This window comes from Pseudonaja textilis, chromosome Z, assembly GCF_049901715.1.
Source record: "Pseudonaja textilis isolate UNSWEBS1 chromosome Z, rPseTex1.2, whole genome shotgun sequence".
NCBI lineage: Eukaryota > Metazoa > Chordata > Lepidosauria > Squamata > Elapidae > Pseudonaja > Pseudonaja textilis.
Window position 1 is genome coordinate 9,613,739 of NC_142008.1, and position 25,538 is coordinate 9,639,276.

The 25,538-nt window shown below is 38.9% G+C and overlaps 1 protein-coding gene across 1 annotated transcript in view; it reads right to left on the bottom strand.

Annotated features, from left to right (window-relative positions):
• PTPRN2 (protein tyrosine phosphatase receptor type N2) overlaps positions 1-25,538 on the bottom strand; it is a 609,242-nt gene that overhangs the window by 55,251 nt on the left and 528,453 nt on the right. Inside the window, exons 15-16 of the mRNA XM_087917130.1 lie at positions 15,572-15,645; positions 6,164-6,241 (exon numbers count right to left, since the gene is read on the bottom strand). Coding sequence (XP_087773256.1) covers positions 6,164-6,241; positions 15,572-15,645 — 152 coding nt within the window. The remainder of the gene's footprint in view (positions 1-6,163; positions 6,242-15,571; positions 15,646-25,538) is intronic.

Below are 25,538 nucleotides of genomic sequence, written 5' to 3' on the forward strand. Positions count from 1 at the left end.
GTCTTTTTTAAAAAAATATTTTGATTTTATTATTATTTTTATTGTGCATCGCCTAGATATGCTTTTTGTGAGATGCATGGTTACATAAATATGATAAATGAGTACGTTACATGTTCAGCAGTAAATACTGTATAAGAACTAGCTTTCTGCCTTCAATAACCAATACTAATTGCACAAAAATGAAACACTCAACATTTCAAATACTAAACCCAGCTCCATTAATTTACATACATTCTAAATTATTCACCTTACTTTTAAGGTATTAGTGCTTAACACATGCACATACAAAAGATTGGAGAGAGAAGTTGGTTTTTCCAACATGTGACACTTTAATATGTCTTTAGAAGATACAGCAGCTCAATTAAGCCTTTACAAAAATGAGGAGAAACTGTTTTTATGAGTGTAATAAAAGCACAATGATATAGGTCATAAACTAATCATTGAGCAGTTGTCACCTAGGTATAATATTAGGCAAGCCTACTTATTCACAGAAAGGAAAGGAAAGGAAAGGAAAGGAAAGGAAAGGAAAGGAAAGGAAAGGAAAGGAAAGGAAAAGGAATTCTTATTCTTTTACAACCCTTCTTATTGGCTAAACATATATATTTCATTAGAGAAGCTGCCTCAAATTTCTTAAAATTTCCTTTGAGCATAAATCCAAATGAAGTTAATTTAAATGAACAATTTTGAAATTATCCTGAAGTATAATATTTCTTATATGTCATTTTATGAAGCAGCTGACACTCCAAGTTAATATTGTTGTGAATTCCTTGACTTCTATTACAACTATATGTTAACACTTTGATTTGTATAATTTTTCCATGTTTAAAACAGAATGATTTCTTAGCCTACTTCCTTGAGCTATTATTTGAGTAATTCAAGTTTTCCAGCTTTATGTATTTCTTTCATTATTATAAATAACCGCATTCAACTCTTTGTTAGACGCTGATAATTTAGAGGGTTTATTTACTACATTTATAATTTAATTGTTTGGAAAGGTAATCTAAACTGAAAAAATATTTTTTTGGATTACATTATCTGAAGCATTCTAACATTCATTCATTTTTTAGGGCAAGAATGTGAAATGTTATGTTTAAAATCTTATCTATCACGTTATCTATCATTTTTTCTTTTAGCCCTTAAAAATTAATCTAAACTAGAAACAAGTTATAGCCTTCTTATTATATCTATTATATCCGAAAATGGCATTGTATCTTGGTCTTACTCTATATGTGGGGAAAAAAGTAACCATTTTAGAATGACACAATGTAGGGATTGTTTCTTTCACTTTGATATAAGACATTTAATAGATCCTTCAAATTAATTTGGTTACAGTGACATAAAGATGAAAAGAGTAAATTGGCCTCTTCAGCAAATGTTAACAGGATTAGAGCCCAAATGATGGTTCCAAACTTGACTCCTGGATATATGTGATGTTCTCCACTGAGTTCAAAATCTGAGTCATAAAGAGAGCAATATTACCTGGTGTTTGTGATTTGTATGCCAAAGGTTCTGTTTTGTCATCATTCATATATTGCTTGAAATTGTTAAATGTAGGAAAGTACTGCTGTTGCAAATTTTTTATTTAATTAGCCTAGACAATGATTTTTCAAATAGAAATTTGAACTTCATGTTTAATAAACATATGAATTTTTCAATATGTTCAGATAATCAAAGAACAGAAAGAAATATAAATTTTCATAATATTATGGATGTTCAAATTCAAACATCTGGAAAAGCTAAATTTTATGTAAGCTAAGATGTATTTAATAATTCCTACTATTATCATTTATACCCTATTTCATAATTAGGGGGTTATATAGATTTACTTCTTATTACCAATTTGTAATTTATGACCTCACAGAAATAAATATGGGCTCAGTTGTGACTGTGAGATATAACACTGTATAAATATCCAATTGAAACCATGACAAGAAATATTAAAAATGCTAATGAGCAATTTAAGGCTATTTTAAAATTTATTTTCCAGCTACTTTAAATTTTTTGAAGAATGTAAGGCATACATCATATTGTATCCTTCATTTTCATTTAACTCAGGAGAAGTAATGCCAACAATATATCTTGCATTTCTAATTGGATGTAGCGAAACACGGTGAATGAAACCTTTGTTAGTTTCATGTACAGCCATTTTGCTTCAGTGATAGACCCATGGAAGTGATGGCTGTGCATACACATAAATGCAATCACTGCTGACATTTTTGAAAGTATTTGTGTGTATACACAGCCATCACTTCCATGGGCCTATCACTGAAGCAAAGTGGCTGTACATGAAACTAACAAAGGTTTCTTTGTGTGATCTTTGCAAAATATGGGACTGTTGTAATGATGTATCTCAAATCTAATCCAGATTAGGAAACTTTAAATGATTTGCAGAACTTGCTACTTGATTACATGTTTGGCTCAACCTCAGGTTTCAGACTTTTGTTAAGATTTTGCAGATGTGGGGCCTTTAGTTGCTTTGAATTGTATTCCTATTAACAAGCAATTATGAATGAATGGAATCCAAAATATCCTAGAGAGGTTTAGGTTATCAACTAAGCTCTATATATCACTCAAATATGCTAGTGCATATTATGTAGCTTAAACTAAGCAATATTATCAATTCTGAATTTAATAATTTACATTTTTATTTATTTGGAAATTTTAAGCACTCATTTAACTTTTCATTATAAACTCACATCTAACATAATTCTAAATGCTTAGTAAATATATTTGTGTTTAGAACTACAGCCATATATAGTGTTTGCAATGGCACCTGGATTAACAGTGGATATGCCAACTAGATATCAAATTCAATTAAAATAGAAGATAGAAACAAAAATATGTAAGTCACATTTTGCTGTTTTCCAAGAACAATCCTTTAGGCCAAGTGGGAAACTAAGGCATAAAAATTAATCCTGGCTACAAATCAAAGCACTGGGGAAGAGAGAATGCAGTAAGATAGAAAAGCAGAATTTAATTATCTTCTTTCGCTACACTAACTGGAATACATATTTCAAGAAAACAAAATGAGGGAATGAAAAAAGAGCTGAACAATTATAGAAGTGAAAGATTTGTGAAAGCTGTTAACCCTCTGAAATTAGTTTTTTAAATGAACAAAATAGCCTATTTGCACAATCCCCAAAACAAAATAATGCTTCCCATTGCCTACTTTAATTCTGTAAATTCCTGACTTTACTGCATCTTAGGATCCATATAAAGAAGCCAAATGTATTTGCTCACCCTGTCTCTGATAAGTTACTCAAGAATAATTAAATAGAAAGGCAAAGGCTTAATTTTCCTTATTTTTCCCAATTAAATAAAAGTCCAGTCAGATCATTGTATATGTTCTAGTATATAATTAGAAAATACAACATTGACTATGAATCTCTTATTGGACATCTGACTTAGTGACTCATTCTGGCTGGGGAAACATAGAGGGAAAATGTGAAGCAAAGCACTCTTCCTAGGCACCTGTACTTGTGTTCTCTGAAGCAATGTATTAAGCATGCATATCCATTTCCTTGAGATGTTTAATTATTAGGAGCCACTTTCCTTGGGGTGGGGGTGGGGATTTCTGTGTAAAAATGTACTTAAATGTAACTTTAAATAAAAGAAGATACAAAATGTTCTTTTCCATTTTTTTCCTGAGTTCACCCATCACACCAGCTTTCTCTTCTGTTGTTAGCCGTCACTCAGCCAGCACAGGTGATGTTCAGGGTTGATGAAGCTCAATAAAAATTTGAAGAACTTAGGCTTTTCTTTCCTTACTTTAAAATGTAATGTATTATAAACTCTCATCGAAAAATAAATTAGGAACATATAACTTAAAACTCTGGGCAACTCTCCCAATTTGCTTGCAAATCTCATTCTCTTAGTTCTTAGGACTGTATCAAGAAAAGATATTTATGTATCTTCTGTGATTATGAAAACTCCCATAATACAACCAATCCAAGATGGTACCCTACAGAGGTGTTACAAATTGAATTTTCATAATCAGTGATGATTGTGGGATGGGAATGGGGAACAAGAAGAGTCACATAGATCACAACCACTTCATGACACAACCACTACTCTTTTTGTACACAGATAGTCCTTGACCTACAATTGGGAGTCAAAATAGAAACAACTAGCAGACTGTTACAACCACATGGAATCACTGTTGCACAATAATCGAAGCCCTCCCAAAATCTTAATAGTTTTAAACTGTGTTTCTCCAGTAGCACAAGAAGAAAAAACAGAAATCTTCTATAACAGACAGTTTAAGCATTATAAGACAGAGAGGCAGAAGATTCGTAAAGTGCAGCTATGAACACCAACTAGCAGTAAAAAAAAAACTTAATGAAAACTCCTTGATTTCACAATGTATAGACGGACTTAATCAAAGTTTAAATCGTTTCAAATGTTTCAACTCGAACACTGTGAACATCCCAAATCTAGCTAATTTCAAAAAATGTTAAGAGAATTCCTGAAAGCTAGGTCCTCAGACAAGACAGTAATCAATAGGCTGATAGAAATAAACCACATTTACACGTTTCAAAAGATAGAATAAAAAGCTAAAAAGGAAAAATAAATCAGAATACCTCTTTGCTAGCAATCAATGCCCATATAAACTGGGATTAACATTAGGAACAACAGCAGACATATAATCAAGCAACAAACCCTAATCAAGGAACTACTAAAACAGACAAATCATCAAGCAGTGAACAACAGCCTAATCAAGGAACTACCAAGAAGAAAACAACATCCCAATCAACACGAACATAGCACATTATTATTATCATCATTATCATCATTATCATCATCATCATTATTATTATTATTATTGCTGTTGTTGTTACTGTTACTATTACTATTTATAAACAAACAGAAAACCCCTCTTCCTTCTAGCATTGGCAATGTTAAATGGCTGCAGGAAAACAACAAGTTCAGAAAGTACCAAGGACCCCACAGTGAGATATCACATGTCCACATCACTTAGTAGCCACAATCTCCACACTTCCTGTTGCTCTTGTTAACTGAGAATCATAGGTCATTAAATGAATATTTCACCCCAAAACAAGCCCTTATGGGCTTGGCTGCTCTCAGTTCTGATAAGGTAAGCAGCACAGCCCTGGGAAAGCTTGTCAGGCCTTTGGAATCAGCAGCTGCCCCATCCCATCCCAGCTATAGTCCTGGACTCTCTTGCTCCAGCTGACCTTTGCTGTCTCCTTGCTCTGGCTGCTGACAAGACATGCCTGGCCTATCCGCTGCATCAGGTTGGAACTGGATTTTGCCCTGATGGAGTGGGGAAAAGCCAAAAGCAACTGTAGAATTGCAGTGCACTGGAATTCCCTTTGCTTTTGCTGCTTTTGGTTTTTCTCTTTTTTTTCTTTTTTGGAATACAAAGCCCTGTTCTGGTCAAATAGCCCCCACCTCATTGTGGAGGAACAGGAGGTGAGGAGCCTTATGAGGGCTGTAGACCCTAGAAAGGCTGCTGGTCCTGACGGTATCTCTGGCCGAGTGCTTAAAGACTGTGTTGATCAGTTGGCTGGAGCCTTTACCAGGATCTTCAATCAGTCTTTATCCCAGTCCACTATTCCATCTTGTCTGAAGGCTTCCGCCATTGTTCCGCTGCCAAAGAAGTTCCCTATCAATAACCTCAACAATTATAGACGAGTGGCACTCACTCCTATCATCATGAAGTGCTTTGAAAAATTGGTCTGCCAGCACATCATTTCTGGTCTTCCACATACATTTGATAAACACCAGTTTGCATACAAAAGAAATAGATCCACTGCTCTGACTCATCTAGAACAGGGCAGGAGGGCTATGTGAGGATGCTTTTTGTAGATTTTAGTTCTGCATTTAACACAATTCTTCCACAGACTAGTGTCTAAACTTCTGGACCGTGGACTTTCTTATTCAATCTGTCTTTGGATTATGGATTTCCTGTCTGGCCACTCACAGGGGGTCAGATTAGGTAATTATACCTCTTCAGCCCTTATACAGGATTCTCTGAAGTGAGTGTATTAAAGTCCATTTTAAATAAACACATAATCACTTATATACACAAGCAAGCTTATTTGGTATTTTATTGGAAATTCACATTATTATCAACATTTAACATGGTTTAAATACAAAGTTTTGCAAATAGAATTTACAAAAAAACCAACACTAAATTTACCTGCCAGAAGTCTGTGACAGTAGAAGGCAATGGTCCCTGGGCAGCTATATATGCAGGGTTTCTAGGATCATGGTCCATCTGTGGAAAAAAAAAGGGGGGGGAGAACCTAATTAAAATTGTTCAGCAAGAGAAAATGAATTCTGACATTCTGGATGAACTAAGTTAACTAGGAAAAGTATTTCTGCTATTACTTGAAGAAAACAACAACTGTATTTCTTCCTTTATTAAAGGAAAATTTTTCCTAAACAAATTAGTGGTACTAATCTAATATTAAGATACCCAACAATTAACAATCTGGGTTTAAAATTTGCAGTATAGGATCATTTAAGGAACATTTGCTGATAAAATGCATTTATTCAAGAGTTTGTTAGTCTCATAGCAACATAGATGCTGCTTCAAACATTTTAAAGTATTGAGTATTAGGAATGCAGGACACATTTAAATATTTCTTTTATTTTCATCATAGTATTCAAGGGCATAAGCACATAAAAACAAAGCAGAATTGAAGGAAAACCCCTTCAATCCTAACTTTTCTGCTTAGTTCATCTGATTAAAATACAGGCTTCAACCTTCAATAGGGGAAGTTCTGTTTAAAGAAATTAATTATTACATTTGCTTCAAAGAGTGGCTGAGCAGAAAAAAAAGATATTTTCTCAAACAAAGCCATGAAGAGTAAAACAGGATTTTACGTGATTACAATGAATGTTTTCAAACCGATGGGTGTGTTTTCAGGTCCTAAATCTCTGGCCCCATTATCCTAATAAGGACAAGATCAGTGTATGAGAATTAAACTATAATAAATACAACAAAACCATTGATAGTAACTCCTAAAAAGAATTAAATATACACACATGAAAAAGCACGGCTAATATTCTCCTTGTGGTTACAAGAACACTAGATCTCATTGAACAACTGCACTTATTAAATCCCCAAAATACAATAAAATTTAACACTAAATATAGATGAAAAAATTTAATAAACCAATGGGACATTTGCAAAATACAAATTAAAGCAGTCAAATTATATTTATATATTACATTATTATTATAGTTATTATAATAATGAGTAATTTTAAGATCCAAGTTTCAAATCTCAAAAAAAAAAAAAACATTTAAAATGCTGTTTTGAAAAGTTGCTGATATTCTTAGCAGCAGCTGTACTAAGAGAAATATTTATAAAATTGAATACTTTTCCTTAAACCTTTCTCTTTAATCGAAATTTAACAGCAAAATGAAACAAAATGAAATTCTAGGACATCCTATCATGGCTCCATTATTACTGTTTTTAGTCTGTTTTTAGTCAGTTATAGATTCCTAATTAGGAAATATTTTCAGAAACTTCTTGTAAAAGCAGTCAGATTAGGAATGCTGACTTAGTCATTCTATCTATTTACATATATGTAATATATGCCACAGACTAATATTGTGTTGCCTAATTGATTATTGTGCTGACCACCTCCAATAAAAATACAACCTTATGGAAGCATTGCACATGCTGAACAGGTTTTAGCCCTTATCCTCTCCTTCTGAGAACCCCTCCCTACCATAATATAAAAGTTATTAAAAATGGAAAATGATTTTCTTTATGCTAATATGTGAGCTTGAAGTCTCCTGTCATGATTAAAAGAATACATAGTTCTAATGTTATTGCTTATTTTAAAATTCCTAGAAAGAATTTGGGAACTGAATGATTCTAAAATTTTACTTAAGATCCTTAGAGTCTACAGTCCTCAACTTACAACCAAAATTGAGCCCAAAATTTATATTGCTAAGTGACAAATTTTGCCCCATTTTACAACTTTTCTTGCCACATTTGTTAAGTGAATCACTGCAGTTGTTAAATTAATAATTAGTTGTTAAGAGAAACTGGCTTTCCAATTGACTTTGCTTGTTAAAAGGTCGCAAAAGGGGATCACATGGCCCCGGTATAGTGCATCCATCATAAATATGAACCAGTTGTCAAGCATCCAAATATAAATCACATGATGATGGGGATGCTGCAATGGTCATAAGTGTGAAAAATGGTTATCAGTTACTTTTTTCAGTGTCATAACTTTGAACTGTCACTAAATGAACTTTTGTAATTCGAGGACTACCCTGTATTAAATTATTTAAGATGGCATGACTTTACATGTACAACACTAGCAAAAAGTAATGTTTGCTCATTTAGACAGATGATGTTTGGCAAATTTAGAAATCTGTTCTGGTTTTGGACTAATTACTGTTAAAATCCATACTCTTATTTTGATACTGACTGCTGTAAACCCTGCTGGCCCATTAAAAAAAACCCCAGCATATGCATGTCAGCCCTTCCAAGTAAACATGACCAGATGTGTCAATTATACTTTAAGACCACAGTAGCAGAATTTTGTGAGTCTGAAGGTACACATTTTCCCACCAATTTTTAACTATCCGATCAGTTAGGACAGGTCCTTCCTAAATTTCTTTTTTTGACCATTATATAACTACAGGTTCCTCCCTCTTATGTCTGATCATTTCCTAGGCAGGATCTCCTCCCTCTCTCCATCCCTCAGGGTCATTTCCACATACCATTACACCTAATATTTATACTTGCAACAGAATAATAGAAAATCAATCTGTTAGAGAAAGCTAAGAAAAAACAGTCTGTTAACGAGAATCATAACTATGAGATATCAGGGCAAAGAGGTTATATTAATCATATAAAATTGGTAAATATTTCAAAGCATTTATGATAAGGATCTGCAATCAATAGGAAGAAAGCAGAAACAAAATGAAACAAGGAGCAGATTTTATGAAAATAAGTTGATACATTTTTTTCTAATCTGCCTATGCGTTGCCTCTTAATATCGATCCAAGAATTTGAAAAATATAAATGGTATAATATTTTCTCATTGATAGTTCCATATTGACAGGAAGAGTATATGAGCCATGCTGAACCAGACCAAATACCTAATGAAGTTAGCCAATTAGCCCTACAACAGCCAATCAGAAGGCTCGAATAATAGAACATGAGCCTATTAGCATTTCTGCTCATATTTTTTAGTAACTAATACTGAGAAGAATAAATAGTTTTATCAATTATCTTTATTATTCAGTGGCAGAAATAACGAGCTAAAGGCAGTATAGGTAGTCCTCAACTTATTATCTGAATTGAACCCAAAAGTTATGTTGCTAAGTGAGACACATGTTAAGTGAATTTTGCCTCATTTTATGACCTTTCTTGCCACAGTTGTTAACTGCATTTGTTAATAACTGCAATTGTTAAGTTACACAATTGTTAAGAGAATCTGGATTTCCCATTGACTTTGTTTGTCAGAAGGTTGCAAAAGACGATCACATGATCCCAGGACACTGCAACTGTCATAAAGGCGAACCAGTTGCCAAGCAACTGAATTTTGACTATGTGACCATGGGGATGCTGCAACGGTCGTGGGAAAACTGGTTATAAGTCACTTGTTTCAATGCCATTGTAACTTCGAACGATCATTACATAAACTGATGTAAGTCAAGGGCTACCTGTATAGACTTGCCTTCCCATTTGGTATGATTTCTTCCTTCAGGATAGATTATAATGAAATTGTAATACATATTTCATTGCAAATAGAGTACAAGTGCAATAGAGTGCAAGTGCAATGCTCAAAATAGGTAAAATGATGCAGAATAACAGAATTATTTAATTAATCATGAAGGCAATCTATATCTGTAATTCTGGCCTTTTGGGTAAACAGGTAGGATAAAAATGTTGTATAGAAGTAGATGAATCCAAAGCATCTTATAATTGATTGTAGCATTCACATGTACAAATCATTCTCGATTGGGTAAGGGAAAAAATAGAAAAGGGCAGTAACAGCATTGATGGACATAATGATAAAGATCAAAAAATGGCATGCTCAAGGCAATATATAATAAAAGTTGGCTCAACTGAAATATTTGCAGTAGAAAAATATGGTATTTTTTGCTTCTCAAAATTTTCATTATTGTGGCATGGAAAGTGACAATGTGAGCAAATCTGTCCACTTTTTTACATGATAACTATTATTAAGGACCACTTGAAACAAAACATAAGAAAGTTTTTAATTATAGCTATTTCTGCTATACAACATATTGTTATGTTTAGGGATCACGCTGAGGTATCTAGGAATCTAAGATGTTTTAATACCAAATTATATTAGTTCTATTTCAAACTGACCTGAAATAATTTAAAATTAGCTTGGTATTTGATATAAATTCATTATAGTAAATTATATTTGATTTGTTTGAAATTCTGATGTTAATTTTTACTGCATGTTTACCTTGCCCACAAGTTAACATTGTCGTGATAAATTCAGATTCTTATTTATAAAGAATAATTTATTTAATTATTTATTTTACCCTTCTGTTTTAACACATACTTCATGAATATTTATGTACACTGAAATAAAATCATTTTAACAAACAAAATACTCAGCATTAAAAGAAAAACAAAAAGGGTCAAACCATACTGTGGATGTTTCATGATTATTGTTGATGTGATTTTGTGATTGGAATGTGTTAACTACTTCAGACGTTATAGGGTATTGTTGTAACTATTGGCTTTAGTCTTTCTACATTGCCCACAGTTTCTAAGTTGGGTGGTTGTAAAGTTAATTTAAATAAATGATATAATTTAGTGTAAAAATATCCTACCTAAAAAAATACTTCTGTATGATGCAATTCAATTCAAACTGTTTTCATACCAATTTAGGATATTTTTTTCTTCTCTTCTAGTTTGAAGTCGCCAAAAGCCCTCCCAAATCTATCACGGTAACGGTGTGGAGGTCTGCTCTGTCACACCACCTTGGAGATACCTCTTACTGCAATGCAGACTGACCCTCAGCCAATCTATTTCCAGCCTATCCAGACTGAAGCCCTGACCGATCATTCCATTGACAGCCACTCAATTGGTAGACTGGGCCGGCTATCACTTCGCTAGCATTCAGGATTGGTTTAGCTATAATTTTTCTATTTAAAGTCATCTTTTTGGAGCAATCAAAAACACATCGTCCTAGTTGCTTGACTGAGTCAGTTTCTGGGGACCCTTGGTAACAGGGGAGTGTCCTCACAGATCTGACAGACTCAGTCCAATTAGCTAGCAGCAACTGACAACTCAATCCTGGATGCTATCTCCACCACAAAGGAGAAGAAAATGTGCCCAAATCTTGCCCATCTTCATTTAAAATAAAAGGAACAAAAATAATGTAAAAAATAAGATTAATTGTATTTCATTAAGTTTCTTTAAAAGAAGGTATTTAGAAGAATGAAATTAGAAAGGGAAAACTTTTTTTTAGAATGCAGAATAAGTGATAAACTATTTTTCAGTTTTTGTATTATTTTTATTTTTAAATACAGGGGGAAGTGATGCTATTAATTCATATATTTTGAAATGTATCCTCTGTATGTTATTATAGTATGTATTAGTTACATTGACACAATAATCCTCAGTATGTATTCACAATATTATAACAAAGTATGTTGTGCTGTGTTTGAAAGAAATGTCAAGCTAGTCACATTCTCAGTTGGCTAGTTCAACAGCAAGAAAACTGAGAGGTACCCTTTATTTTTTTTAAAGTAGCTGTTATTCTTCTCTTTCCCTCCAAAGCTCTTGAAGAAAAAACAAAATTCCCATTTATTTCCATGACCTCTGACTTATAAACAAAGGTTGCCCATTATTTACTACTGATTTCTCTGAAATTTAATGAGTACTAACTACAAATATGACAGATGTAATAGTGCACAGTTAGAGTTTCCTTATGCTGTAATTGCAAGCTTTTTATTCAATTTCTGGCAGCAAAGTTATTACCACTGTATTTTATGATATTTCAGAAAATATGAAAAGCTTCCAACTTAATTTTATGCCAAGGAAATTTTAAGCATCTTTTCTAACTAGTTTTGCATTAGAATGTTTAAAGAATCAAGAGACTTCATTAGGTAGTTCTGCAGAGCTTGAACATGGAATATTTCATATTTTCTGAGAATGTGTATACATGTGTATACACTAAGTGGGCGTTGGTAAGTGGTTCTGATAGAGAGATGTGGCCAGATGGCAAGTCATTCTCTAGTGTAAAGAAGCCCTACTCCCCTCTTCTAGTTCCCATATATAACTGTACTTATTTAGACTCAAGCCAAGATTGAGTGAGCCCCAGTTGGAAGCTGGACCACAGATCCTAAAGCTGGAAAATATACAATTATAAGTATACCTATGAAACCTTCTTTCCCAAAGCCTAGATATAACTGCATCATGTACCATTCTGGCTTTCTCAAGCATTTTGCACTCTGAAATAAACATTCTACTTCCATTCATATTTTTTAGTTTTAGTATTAATTCTTGGTTTGAGATATCCAAGTATTACAAAAATAGCAAATCAATATGTTGCTGACATGATAATTAATGGAAGTTTTTTTAAAAAATGGAATGCCAATTTTTATTTTATAATAGATTTTTTTAACAGCAAAAAAATAAAGTTTCCTTGATATTTATTTTTTTCCTCTCCACCACTGGCTTGTTACTAAAGTGGTACAAAGAAGACACGCTGAATTTATTATCTGGCCACAGAAACAATAACTTGTGCATAGCTAAGGCTGATGACCTCCACAATTTTTCACCCTTCTTTCCCCTAATTTGGCACTGCAGCACACAATTAGGTTGAACAAGGAGCAGAGAAAATGTTCATCTCTGTTCCGGGTAAGGTTATTGGAGAACTTACACAGAGGCAATTAGCTTTATTTATTAAATTTATATGCCATTCATATCATCTCCCTATTAATTGACTCTGGGAGGCTTACAATAATATCAGCTTTAGTTACCCTTGTGTTGTAGCCCTTGAATTTTGACTTTTGTTGGGGAAGGACAGCTCTTAGCTTTGGATAAAATTACTTCTGTAATTTTCTTATACTAGCCAAGTTAAGATAAAGAGAGCATTTAGCAGAGACTTAAAATGTTTGCAATTATAGATTGATATTTCTGTTATCAATTTTTTGCCCACTCATTCTTTTAGCAATAGCACTTAGACTTATATACTGCTTCATAGTGCTTCATAGCCCTCTCTTTTGCAAATCAATTGGTCAATTTTTCTACAATAGAAGGTACTGCTGACAAATTATTGTATATATTATCGAAGACAAATAGATGGATTAAAATTTGATGCTGTAAATGACACTCAGTAATCCTGAAATGTTGTTACAAAAGCAATTATTGGAAAACAGAACAGTTTTCTGTGTTTGCTTCAGAATTTCTTTTATATTTGTGTGTTTTGTTATTGTTCAGCAAATATTTTAGGCTGGCTAGGTGTTTATAAGCAATTTCAGCCTGTAAAAACGGTAGCAGTGAAAATTAATTATAAGTAATATTAGTGATATATTTTAATCTATAAGCTATTTTACATTCCTAGTTACTAGTTTGGATTTTTTTTGATTAATCTAAATTTCATAGTTTTTAATCACCTGTAAATGATAATTAAATTAAAAAGATAGTGAAAAAAATATATTTACTGGGATTTTAAATCTCATCTAAGATGCACTTTTCTGCTACTCTGAATCAGTTCCTATCACCCAGTATAATTTACATTTACAAAGAGCACACATACACATATGTGTGCGCCTGCCCGCACATATAAACAATATTATCACTGTGAAATTGATTGCTTATCTGCAGAGCTTGCTTTCAAAACAAAGCATCCTCACAAAATATTTTAAACATAATTTAAAAATGGAAGCAAGATAAAATAGTAAACATGCCTCATACAGTACAGCAATTTATTTCATCCAATGAAGGAATAATTTAATGTACTATAATTGAAGTAGAATATATTTATACAGCTTAGTGTTTGCTACAAAGTCTATTTTGTTATTTGAAAAAAATTGCAAGTAACAAGAGATTGCTTTTATGACACATGCATTTTAAAGCCAAATGAAGCAAAATTTTATTTGGGATTTAGTTTGTTACATATAATAATGGCTACAAAAATTGGCTGAGATGCAAGGGAAAAGCTGAAATAATTCCTGGTAATGATGCATGAACTCTACGAAAATTTCACATTTTTACTGTGAGGCAGTTCACTTCTAGCAGGGCTTTTTATGCAATAATTTTTATATCTGAATAAATATGCAGTTGTTATTCTGTTGATGAGGATTAGACGTTGGATAATAAATCTTTCTGTGTCCAGAGCAGTTAGTAGCATATAGTAACCTTACTTTATATGATCACAAAAAAGGCTAGTAATCTTCAGACTAAATAGAAATCAAAACAAACAAAAACCCAAAATAAATTACATATGAATTATTTTCAAGGAAATAATTGTAACAACTTCTTAGAATCACCAGGAGTCAGTTTCAACTCAAGGAATATTACCTTTTTAAAGTTGATCTATGATATGTTTCCTAATAATGTTCTGTTAATTGTGAAAAATCAGTTATGGGAAAAATCAAGTTGTCCTAAATTATTGAAGAGAAATGGTTACATATGTGCTCCCTGTTGAAAGCACTTCATTTACTGTATGTTTTGGAGTATAAGGTGCATTTCCCCCCCACAAAAAAGTAGGTGGAAATGTCTGTGTCTTAGCCTATTTTTAGCCTCCCAAAACCTCTGCGCACCCTGTTTTTCCTCTCCCTGGCATCCAGAAGCCAGGGCCAAAAACAGCCACAACGGGCCAAAAACAGGCCCGTTGGATGCTGGGGGAAGGGCGGGGGAAATGGGACACATGGAGGCAAAAAGCTATTTTTTCTTGTTTTCCTCCTCTTAACCAAGGTGCATTTTACAGTCTGAAAAATACCATCTTTAAATGTGTACATTGTTAGAAGAATGTATATTTCAACTATGGTAACTCTGAAGAAAATTTGCAACTAAATAACAAACATACCCCAAATCACAGAAAGAAGATAATGAAATTGTGTGGAATATGCATGATTACAAATTTTAGCTTGGACCTTAGGTAGCAATGTGAATACACCCCAATTCACTTCAAACCAATATGGAGACTATCAGATTTAACTTATTCAGCTAAACTCCCATTGACTATTACTTAAATTTGATGTTTGAGGGCATAAAAACTGGCTAATTTCAAATAAGTAGGTAGAAGGGTCTTCATATTAGGCACTCAAAAAACAATTTTGTTTTTAAAATTCTAGAGTTCAATAATAAAGCATATTTGCACTTTCTGAAATGGACTTGTCACAGTACATAAATAGGTTTAGGAAGTTTGTATAAGTATACTTTTAGATTATAGAACTAAAGTTAGCAACAAAAACATTTTCTTTAGTAAATATATAATTATTTCAAGGTACATGCAGATACTAGGGACTACAACCATGGCTTTCATCAAAATAAAATTTATATTTTTATTATAATTAATTAATTAACTGGATCATAATTAATCTTAATTCACTGTTCATAAGAAGTTTCTTTTATACTTACAATTGGACTTGCGTTGATGTAGTCTGAATTGTCATGACTATTTTCAGCTTTCAAACATATCCTGCAATGATCATCTTGCCCCGACCCCCAAAAAACATAGTTATTGTTTATATGAAGAAATTAAAATATGCATATTAAAATAGCTATTTCAAAGACAGAAATCAAATAGAAAAAATATTTTTAGCTTGAAAAGAGAAATATTGTATACTTGAACTGCAGCATACTTGCTTTTAAACTTAGAATTCTCTGATTATTTTAGATAAAGCCCAAATAAAACATTCTTGTTGCTGTTAAAATAAAAACAGAAATAAAAACACCATATTGGAGTATGATACCAACCCATCTGCTTTACAGAACTGACTTATTTCCTTCCTTCTATTATTTGTTAAACTGAGATCCCACTTTTTCTTTAGGACAGAGGTAAGTGAGGATTCCCTTCATTTTATTCCCTGCAACAATAACCCTGTGAGATATGTTGAGCAGAAAGAAAACTATAGGCCCCAAATTACTCAGCTGACTTAAAACCAGGTTTCTTCCATCCTAATTCTTTAAAACTAAACCATTAAGATATTGTAATGAAATGTATAAATGACATTGAGGGACAAGGGAAAGAGATGTTACCTAGAAAGCAATCAGAGAATAGAGGCAGAAGCCCTCATTGGTTTAAAGTAAAAGAAAGAAACTTAGAAAGGATCCATCTTGATGAATCAAGCAGTTAAAAGTAGCAGATGGAAGTTTATATTTCAGACTTACAAGATAATGTAGCCTTATAATAAAGTAATATGAATTCATGTAGTTGTGTTTCCTGTCTGGTTTACCTGGGAGGACTGATATCAATCTTGCAAGTCTAAAAGTACAAATGTGATCCATTAGTGTGAGTCCTTCCTAAGTTTCTTTCTCTGCCTATTTAACCACTGGAGCCTCATGCAACTCTTAGCTGATTGCTTCCCAGGCAGCAACCTTTCCCCTTGTTCACCAAGAGTCATCTACCCATTCCATTACAGATATTTTATATTCCCATATCTCAAGCTCGCTGAACAACTAATTAGAGAAAATAAGAACAGTATGATGTTGTTGATTTGTTAGTATTGCTTGTTGGATGGAGCTATCAGATAGCATGACTATAATGCAAAAGCAAGATAATACATGACAATCAGAAGCATTGAAACATATATGCTAAAAATGTAACATCTCTTTCCCCAAGCATCTACATCACATCTCTGACTCTCCTGATGTTGCTAACTAGTCATAAAAAAATCATTTTCATTAGCTATGTTGTCTGGAGTTGCTATGCATCATAAGCATATAGGGAGCCAAAGATTCTCCAATCCTAATGTAACTTTTATTCTTGTATAATAAAAAGGGCGTTGGTATGGTAGCTGTGAAGAACATCCAGAAGTGGGAGGTGCTTCAGTCTCTTCTGGAAAGGCTGGGCTTAAAACTCCGGGAGGCTCCTCCTCCTCCATGGGACACCTCCTCAGCATCCCCCAGTTTTGCAAAGACTGAGTGCCAAAGTCTGGAACTCATCACCTAATCAAGATCCCTGACTGGAATGGAACCCCACCAGATGGAAAGAAATGGGTGGGGCTGGATGCTCTTCACAGCTCACAGAGAACGGGCGTATCAGGTAAGTACCAACGCCCTTTCTCCCATGAGCTGTTCAGAGCATCCAGAAGTGGGACATACCAAAGCTTGGCCTGTCCTTAGGGAGGGACTCCGTCTGGATCGAAATGCACTCCTAAACTCTATGGACCCTCTGCAGGACTCTTCTGCCAAATGAAGCGTCCACTGAGGCATAGACATCAATTTTATAATTTCTCACAAAGGGCGATGGTGAAGCCCAAGTCGCCGCTCTGCAGATTTCGTCTATGGAAGCCCGAGTGGCCCATGCTGCTGATGTTGCCGCACTCCTTGTCGAGTGGGCTGTAATGCCCTTAGGAACTGAGGTGGACTGGCATTCATAACTTTTAGCTATGGTGGCTCTCAACCATCTACCAATGGTCGTTGATGACACCCTATGTCCTTAAAGTGGATGGATTGAAGGATAGGATTAGAGCCTCAGATTTTCGAAATGCCGCCGTGCCATCTAGATAGATGCTTAACGCCCTTTGAACGTCAAGTTGATCACATTGATGCTCCAGTTTATGAGATGGTTTCGGACAAAAATTTAGAAGCATCAACTCCTGCGCTCTGTGGAAGGCTGAATTTACTTTAGGGATGAACGATGGATCCAATCTGAGAACCACTCTGTCCGCATGAAACACGCACAGGTCCTTTCTCATCGACAATGCTGCCAACTCGGAAATCCTCCTTGCTGATGTGATCGCAATTAAGAAGACCACCTTATATGTCAGGAATTTGAGACTAGCGGTTCTTAAAAGCTCAAATGGGCCAGTTGTAAGTGCGGTTAACATCTTGTTGAGCTCCCAAGTGGGACAGCAGTGAATTACAGAAGATCGTAAGTTTGCAGCACCCTTAAGAAAGCTGTGGATATGTGAATGGTGCACTATGGAACGAAAGTAACCCCAGGATATCACCGAGGCTAAGGCCGCCACTTGCCTGCGTAAAGTATTTGGAGATAGGACCACGTGGCCTCGTATATACGATTTGTAGAGGACCGTCTGGATGCTTGTATGGTGGCAATGACATCCTCTGAAATCTGTTGGGTCCTTAAACAGTTCTGCTCAACCTCCATACGGCTAGGCTGAGCCATTGTGGGCCCGGGTAAAGCCTGGCCCTTACGAGAGGGAAACCCTCGACGGTGGAATTTTCCAAGGTTGTTCTCTTGACAAGTCCTGTAAGTCCGTAAACCATGTTCGCCTGGGCCAGTAAGGGGCGACCAATATCAGTTCCGCTGGTTCCTCCAATAACTTCTGGATCAACCTGGGTATTACAGGGAGTGGAGGAAACACATATAGAAGTCCGGGAGGCCACTGACATCGCAGAGCGTTGACGGCCTCTGTCCCCTGAGTCAGGTACCTTGAAATATACCAGGGAAATTGGGCGTTGAGGGGAGTGGCAAATAGATCAATCACTGGTTGCCCAAACTTCCGCACTGCTTCCTGGAAGAGAGACGGGTGTAGACGCCACTCTGCCTGATCTATAGAGGCCCTGCTTAGCCAGTCCACTTGTGTGTTTAAGGCCCCTGCTATGTGCTCTGCCTTGAGCGACAACAGATTGGCTTCGTCCCACTTGAACAACCTGGCCGTCTCCAGCATCAGAAGTTTGGAGTGGGTACCCCCATCTGTTTACGTGGGCCTTGGTTGTGATATTGTCTGTCAAGATCAGAATGTGGCATGATTGGAAAAGGGGTAGAAAACTGTGTAACGCTAGATGAACTGCTCGCAGCTCCAACAGGTTGATACTTTGTGATTGTTCAGAAATAGTCCAACTTCCCTGTGCAGTGTGGGATTGGAAGTGAGCTACCCATCCTACCAGGCTGGCATTGGTTTTGATCGTTGCCCTGGAAGGTTCCTTGAAAGGACACCCCTTGTTTATCATGTTTACCAACCACCAGCGGAGTGATTGGAGAACATTGTGTGGTACCTTTATCCGGACGTTGGAAGTGGCTCTTCCGGACTGCTGGAAAGGTAGCAGGAACAATTGCAGATCTCTAGAATGGAATTGAGCCCAAGGCACAATGGAAATACAAGAAATCAGTTTCCCTAACAGTTGAGACAGAACTGCCAGGGAAACCCTCTTTAAGACTCTGATCTCTCTGACTGGATACTATTCAACCTGTCCTGAGAGAGAAAAACCTTGCCCTCCACAGTATCTATCACTGCCCCAAAATGAACTAACCTAGTTGAAGGGATCAAATGGCTTTTATCCCAATTTATGGAAAAGCCATGACCTTGAAGGGTCTCCAGAGTAATCTTGGTATCCAAATTTGCTTGATGTCTGGAAGATGACAAAATTAAAATATCATCCAGATAACATTGTAAACGAATAGATGTGATCCTGAGGGAGGAAGCCAAAGCCGCTAGGACTTTGGTAAAAGTCCTAGGGGTCGAAGCCAGACTGAATGGTAGGGCGATATATTCGTAGTGCTGATCACAATAGTAAAATCTAAGGTATTTGTAGTGCGCAGGTCTAATTGGTATATGTAGATAATCCTGTCAGATCTATAGAGGTCAGGACATCGTTCTCTCTGATGCTGAGCAGAATGGACTGGAGAGTAGTCATTTTGAATTTTTGATAAACCAATGATCTGTTCAGATGTTTGAGGTCCAGAATTGCCCTCCAGCCCACCGAACTCTTTGGGACCACAAACAATAGAGAGTAACAGCCTTGACCCCATTGTTCAGATGGGACCTAATGGCCCGAATATGCAGAAGATAATTGATAGCCTCCTGCATCAATGCTCTCTTAATGGGGTCCGTGGACCTAGGGCTCCTAATGAAAAAGTTCGGAGGGGAGGATTGAAACTCTAGCGCCAAACCAAACCTAACGGAGTCCCTGACCCATGCATCAGTGGTGATGCTGTCCCGTTGATCAGCAAACAATTTTACCCACCCTCCAATGGGAGCTGCTGTCAAGGACTCACTTGGGACGACGAAAAAATCACCCTCCGGTACCTCTGGGGTTTCTTCTGTTGTGGCCTCCCCGCTGACGTCTGTGGGAAGATTCCGACCTATCCTGTCTAAAACTGGGTCTGTAGCCTGATGTTCTTTGCGATCTGGGAACGTATGGGCCTTGATAGTAGGTCCGAAAGGAACCCTTTCGAAACGACTGGGGCGTTCTGTTTTCAGACCTCCGAAAAAGAGGGGGAAGCACTTTTTTCTTGTTTCTATTCTCAATAAGCAGGGGCTCCAAGACACTGCCAAATAATTTATCCCCCGATATTGGGGCTGATGCCAGCTTGCATTTATGCTTGGTATCCGCCTGCCAATGTCTGAGCCATAGCAGTCTCCGTGCTGATACGTGAGATGCTAGGGCTCTAGATGAGAATTTGACTGCATTAAATGTGGCATCGGCGGAGAATTCTGCCGCTGCAATAATCTTAGCAATGTCATGGTGGGCTCTGACATTTGACGCCGGCAATATATGCCTCAAGTGGAAGAGCCATCGTAGGGAAGACCGTGTAAAAAAGGACCCAGCTGTAGCTTCCCTAATGGCCCAGGCGTCAGAAACACGCGCCCTACAGAATGCCAACTCTGCTCTCTTTTCCTCTGGTCTCAGGGCTTCCTTGGCCTCGTTGGGAAAGGTTGAAGAAGAGGCCAGTGCCACAATGGGCTCATCCATCTCCGGCATTTTGAGAAAATTTGAAAACTCTGGTGCCAAATTATAATATCATTTATCGTACCCTGTTGGGGCTGGGTAGGATGCTGCTGATGCCCATTGATTTTGTACTAATTCAGCAAACATATGAGGGACAGGAATAGTTTCTGCCTCATTAGCCGGTTGTGAGAATATTAGATCCTTGGATTCGTCCTGAGACCCTGTTGACAATGGTTGAGGGCTTAATGTGCCTAGTGTAGCGGTGTCCTTTGCTTTGAACAGTAAAGATTTATAGAGGTGCGGACGAAAAAAGCCAGAAAAGGTAGGTTGGTCTGGAATGAGGCCTTCGTCATCCGACATTCCTCATTCTTGTGGGTCAGCCTCTGACAACCCTAAGTCCATCTGATGGATCGACCCCACCTCCATGGGAACATCCTGGTCATCTAATTCTACCTCCTCCCAAAGACCCTGGGCTGGTATGTCAGGATATTGGGGAATACCTGAGTTTGATGATGTCCCATATGCGCAAAGGATTGAGCAGACAGGGATCCCACTTCTGAAGTAGCCAAAGAGTGTCTGGTCCAGATGGATTGCTGAACTCCAGCCGCAGTGCCCCTTTGTATGGCCATCTCCATCCATTGCCTCATTTCGATGGGAACAGTCTCAGGTAATCCCTCCTCCTGTCTTAAACCGACGGCCGTAGGGATGAAGGCTGCCTCTAGGATTCACCGGGCAGTGCTCATTGGAGGAGATATGCCTATGGGAGGCTGTCCAGAAATAGCCTTTCTGGGCTGGGTGGATAAGTCCAAGGGCCCCAACAATGTACTTGGGCCCTGATCCGATTGTTGTGTCATAGCCATCTCGTCTGCCTCCCTGGCCCGTTTCTGCAACTGCCTTTCCAAGGCTTGGTGCCGTCTATGGGCATCCTTATCCGCCGCCTTAGAGGCCTTTTTGGGGCCCACTGACTTATCTCGGGACTTATTTGACTTGGAGTGGAAGACGTTGTCACCTTCCATTGTGGAGGACTGAATCTCGTGTCTCTAACTTTAATTTTTTACAAAATTATTATTATTATTATTATTATTATTATTATTCTTTTTCTTCAGCGTTTGTCTCGCGCTCGGGCGAGGTCCGCTAATGTCCTTGAGTACTGCTTCCACACCTCTCTGTCTGCCACGTGTGTCGGGTCTGCCTTCGCGATCTCTAGATCGGCCTTGATCGTGTCCATCCAGCGCTGTTTAGGTCTACCACGCGGTCTCGCTCCTCCGACAGTCACCTTCATTACAGATTTGATGATGGATTCTTCCTTGGCGCGGCTCACGTGGCCGAACCATCGTAGCCGGGACTGCCTCATGACCGTGGGGATGGGCACGACGTTGAACCGTCTCGCACTTCTTCGTTCTGACGCGATCGAGTAGGGTGAGGCCTACCGACCATCGGAGCATTCGCATCTCCATTATCTGGAGTCTGCTTTCGACTTCTTTGGTCGTCGGCCAGCACTCTGCGCCGTATATGGCCACGGGCGCACCACAGAGTTATAGATTTTCGCCTTCAGGCGCATCGGCATCTTCTTGTCACAGAGGACGCCCGTGACGGACTTCCATTTGCCCCACGCTGCATTGATCCTGGCTGCCACCTCAGTTTGTAGTAGGCCTTCTTCCCCAAGAGTAGTTCCCAGGTACTTGAAGGTGGAGGCGCGCGGTAGCTCCTGCCCGTTCACGTGGATGGAGCCTGTCATTTCATTGTCAGTGGTCAGGTATTCGGACTTCTTTAGGTTCAGCCGGAGCCCGAACTGCTCGAGGCGGTCGTGCCACTGTTGGACTCGGTGCTCTAGTTCAGCCTTGCACAGGTTGGCCAGGAACACATCATCGGCGTGAGAGCAGCGTCCATGGGGCGGGCGTGTACAGGTCGTGTGTAATTGTGTCCATCACCAGAATGAACAGCAGTGGTGAGAGAGCAGAGCCCTGGTGTACGCCGGACGGTAATATTAAACTCCTCTGATATCCCAGCTGCCGCTTTTACACGGCTTTTGTGACATCTGTATAGGAGTTGGACCCATTGTACGAGCAGCTCAGGCACGCCGTGGTCTCGCAGTGCGTACCAGATGAGATCGTGCGGGACTCGGTCGAAGGCCTTTTCCAAGTCTAGGAAGAGCGGTGTGGAGCGGGATTTTCTTCTCTCTGTGAGCCTCCATCAGCATCCGCACACCGAAGATGGCGTCGGTGGTGCCGCAGTTCTTGATGAATCCAGCCTGGTTGACGCTGATGTCGACGGTGTCCCGAATGCGCTTATCAAGGACGCGTTCAAAGATCTTCATAGTGTGTGACAGTAACCTGACCGGTCTGTAGTTGGAGCAGTCCGCTGGGCTGCCCTTTCCCTTCCAGATCGGAACAGTGGTGCTGCGGTACCAGTCGTGTGGCACTTTTCCGTGGAGACGATGTTGTTGAACAGCTCGCACAGCCACAATGCCGAGCCCGGTAGTGCCTTTTTCCAGAAGTCGGCAGGGATGTTGTCTGGTCCTGTTGCCTTACCGTTTTCATGGCCTTGATGGCGTCGGCGACCTCGCTGGCATAAATGCCTGAGACTGGGCCTTCAACTGGGTCACCTCGCGGGGTTCGTGGGTGTGGGAACTCCTCGGTGGAGATCTTCTCGAAGTATTGCCGCCACCTCTCCGCAGCGTCTCTGGGGTTGACGATCAAATTTCCCCTTTCGTCGTTGATCCCATGAAACTGGTCAATGTCCAGGGTCTTCCTGTGTCTGCTTTTGGCTAGGCGGTAGATCTCATTCTCGCCTTCTCGCGTGTTCAGCTTCTCGTAGATGTCATCGTAGTGGGAGCTTCTGGCTGTCGCTACTGCTTTCTTGGCTGCCTTTTTGGCCGCCTTGTATTCGCAGAGCTTCTCGCTGGTCTTGTCCTGAAGAAAGGCCTTGTAGAGCCGTTTCTTCAGGTGTACGGCATCTTGTACTTCCGGTGTCCAGAGCCATGTATCTCGTTCGATGCGTCTCCGTCCTGGCTTGGTGCAACCAAGCTGTTGGCAGCCGGCAGTGTGAACAGTGCTCTTCAGCATGGACCACGCTTCCTGTGGCCCGTCGACCATCTGCGGGAACTGCTCCGGTTTGATGAGGGGTCCCGCCATCTTCTTCTGGTTCCACCACTTGATTCGTGGCTGGTCTGCATTTCTTTTGTCAATCCTGGTCTTGGGCTTGCTGATCCTGATCTTCGCCATCAGCGGCCTGTGCTGACTGCTCGATTCGTCGGGTACGCCTTGGCGTTGAGCACGTTTTTAGCGGCTCTTCGTCGTGCGATGATGTAGTCGATCTGTGTGTGGTGGCTCCCGTTTCTGCTATGGTAGGTGAGGAGTTGAGATTCTCGCCTAATGAAGCAGGTATTCGTGATGGTCATATCATGGGAGTCGGCAAAGTCCAGGATCCTCTGGCCATTCTCATTCGTATCGCCTGTGCCGTGCCCACCGTGGCACTGGTGTCCGTTTTTGTCCCGCCCTACATGACCATTCAGGTCGCCCGAGATGATGATGTCGTCTTCGTGTGGGATCTGCCTGAGTTGGATGTCGAGCAGTTCCCAGAAGGTATCCTTCTCCTCCTCGTGACATCCGGTCTGAGGGGCGTGGCGGACAAGATGTGTAGGCGCTGCCTCTCGGTCGCTACGACGATTATCATCAGTCGTTCTGTGAGGCACTTAACTTCTGCGACGGAACTTTGCCAGCTTGGACTGACAACCACAGCTACACCGCCGCGGTTTTCCTTACAGCTGGTGTATATGATCTTGTAGCCGTCTATAGTCGTAGCCTTGTTGCCCTTCCAGCGAGTTTCCTGGAGGCAGCAGATGTCCAGCTTCCTGTCCCGCATGGCCCTGACGATCTCGGTCGAGCGTCCAGTCAGCGAATCCACGTTCCAGGTGGCCACCTTGAGCGCCTGGCAGTCCTCTGTTCCCCGCTTGCGTTTTTTCACACGGCCGTGCTTTCCGCGTGGACCATTTCGTTGATTTTTGGCGCAGGCCAATGGTCTCCTGCGCCCGTCGGTTCCCCCGAACGCGGTAGCATTGGACGTGTGTTTTGTAGTGGACGTTTCCATCATGTTGATGCGGCATTTGAGTACTCCAGCCGGCCTGTCGCGTGGGCCTGTCGTCGGAGGGTCTGCTCTCAGTTACGGTCAGCGTTTGACGGCTTCGCGCATCCAGGGGACACCACTTGGAGGTGGCAGACCGCTCGTCCTCCCTATTATTATTATTATTATTATTATTATTATTACTACTACTACTACTACTACTACTACTACTACTACTACTATTTGTACTTAGGGGTGATGCCTACCCCTGTGGTTGAAAGTAGAGTGCTTTCCAGGAGTGTAAGTCTATATATATACATATCTATATACAAACACATATATATACAGATACCTATATCTATATGTAAGCCCGTATATATGGGAAACAGTATCTAAGGGTCCCCAGCAAGGGAAACTCTCCAAGCGCTCCAAGCAAGAAATATTCAGGATCCCTGGTCCCCAACAAGGGAAACCAGCTATACAGGTCCTGGATGGATCTTTTCCTGTCAAAAACATCCTGCTGTTTGAAATGGCACTTGAGGCTTCGCTCAAAAGCAATTGCGAGAGGGAAAAAAAGAAAATCCCGTTTAAGGACTAGCCTGCTTATCCAATGCCAGCAGGCTAAGAGAGAAATAATCCCAGGAAAGTGGAGTGGGAAAGTACTTGCCCCGGTCCCCAAGAAGGG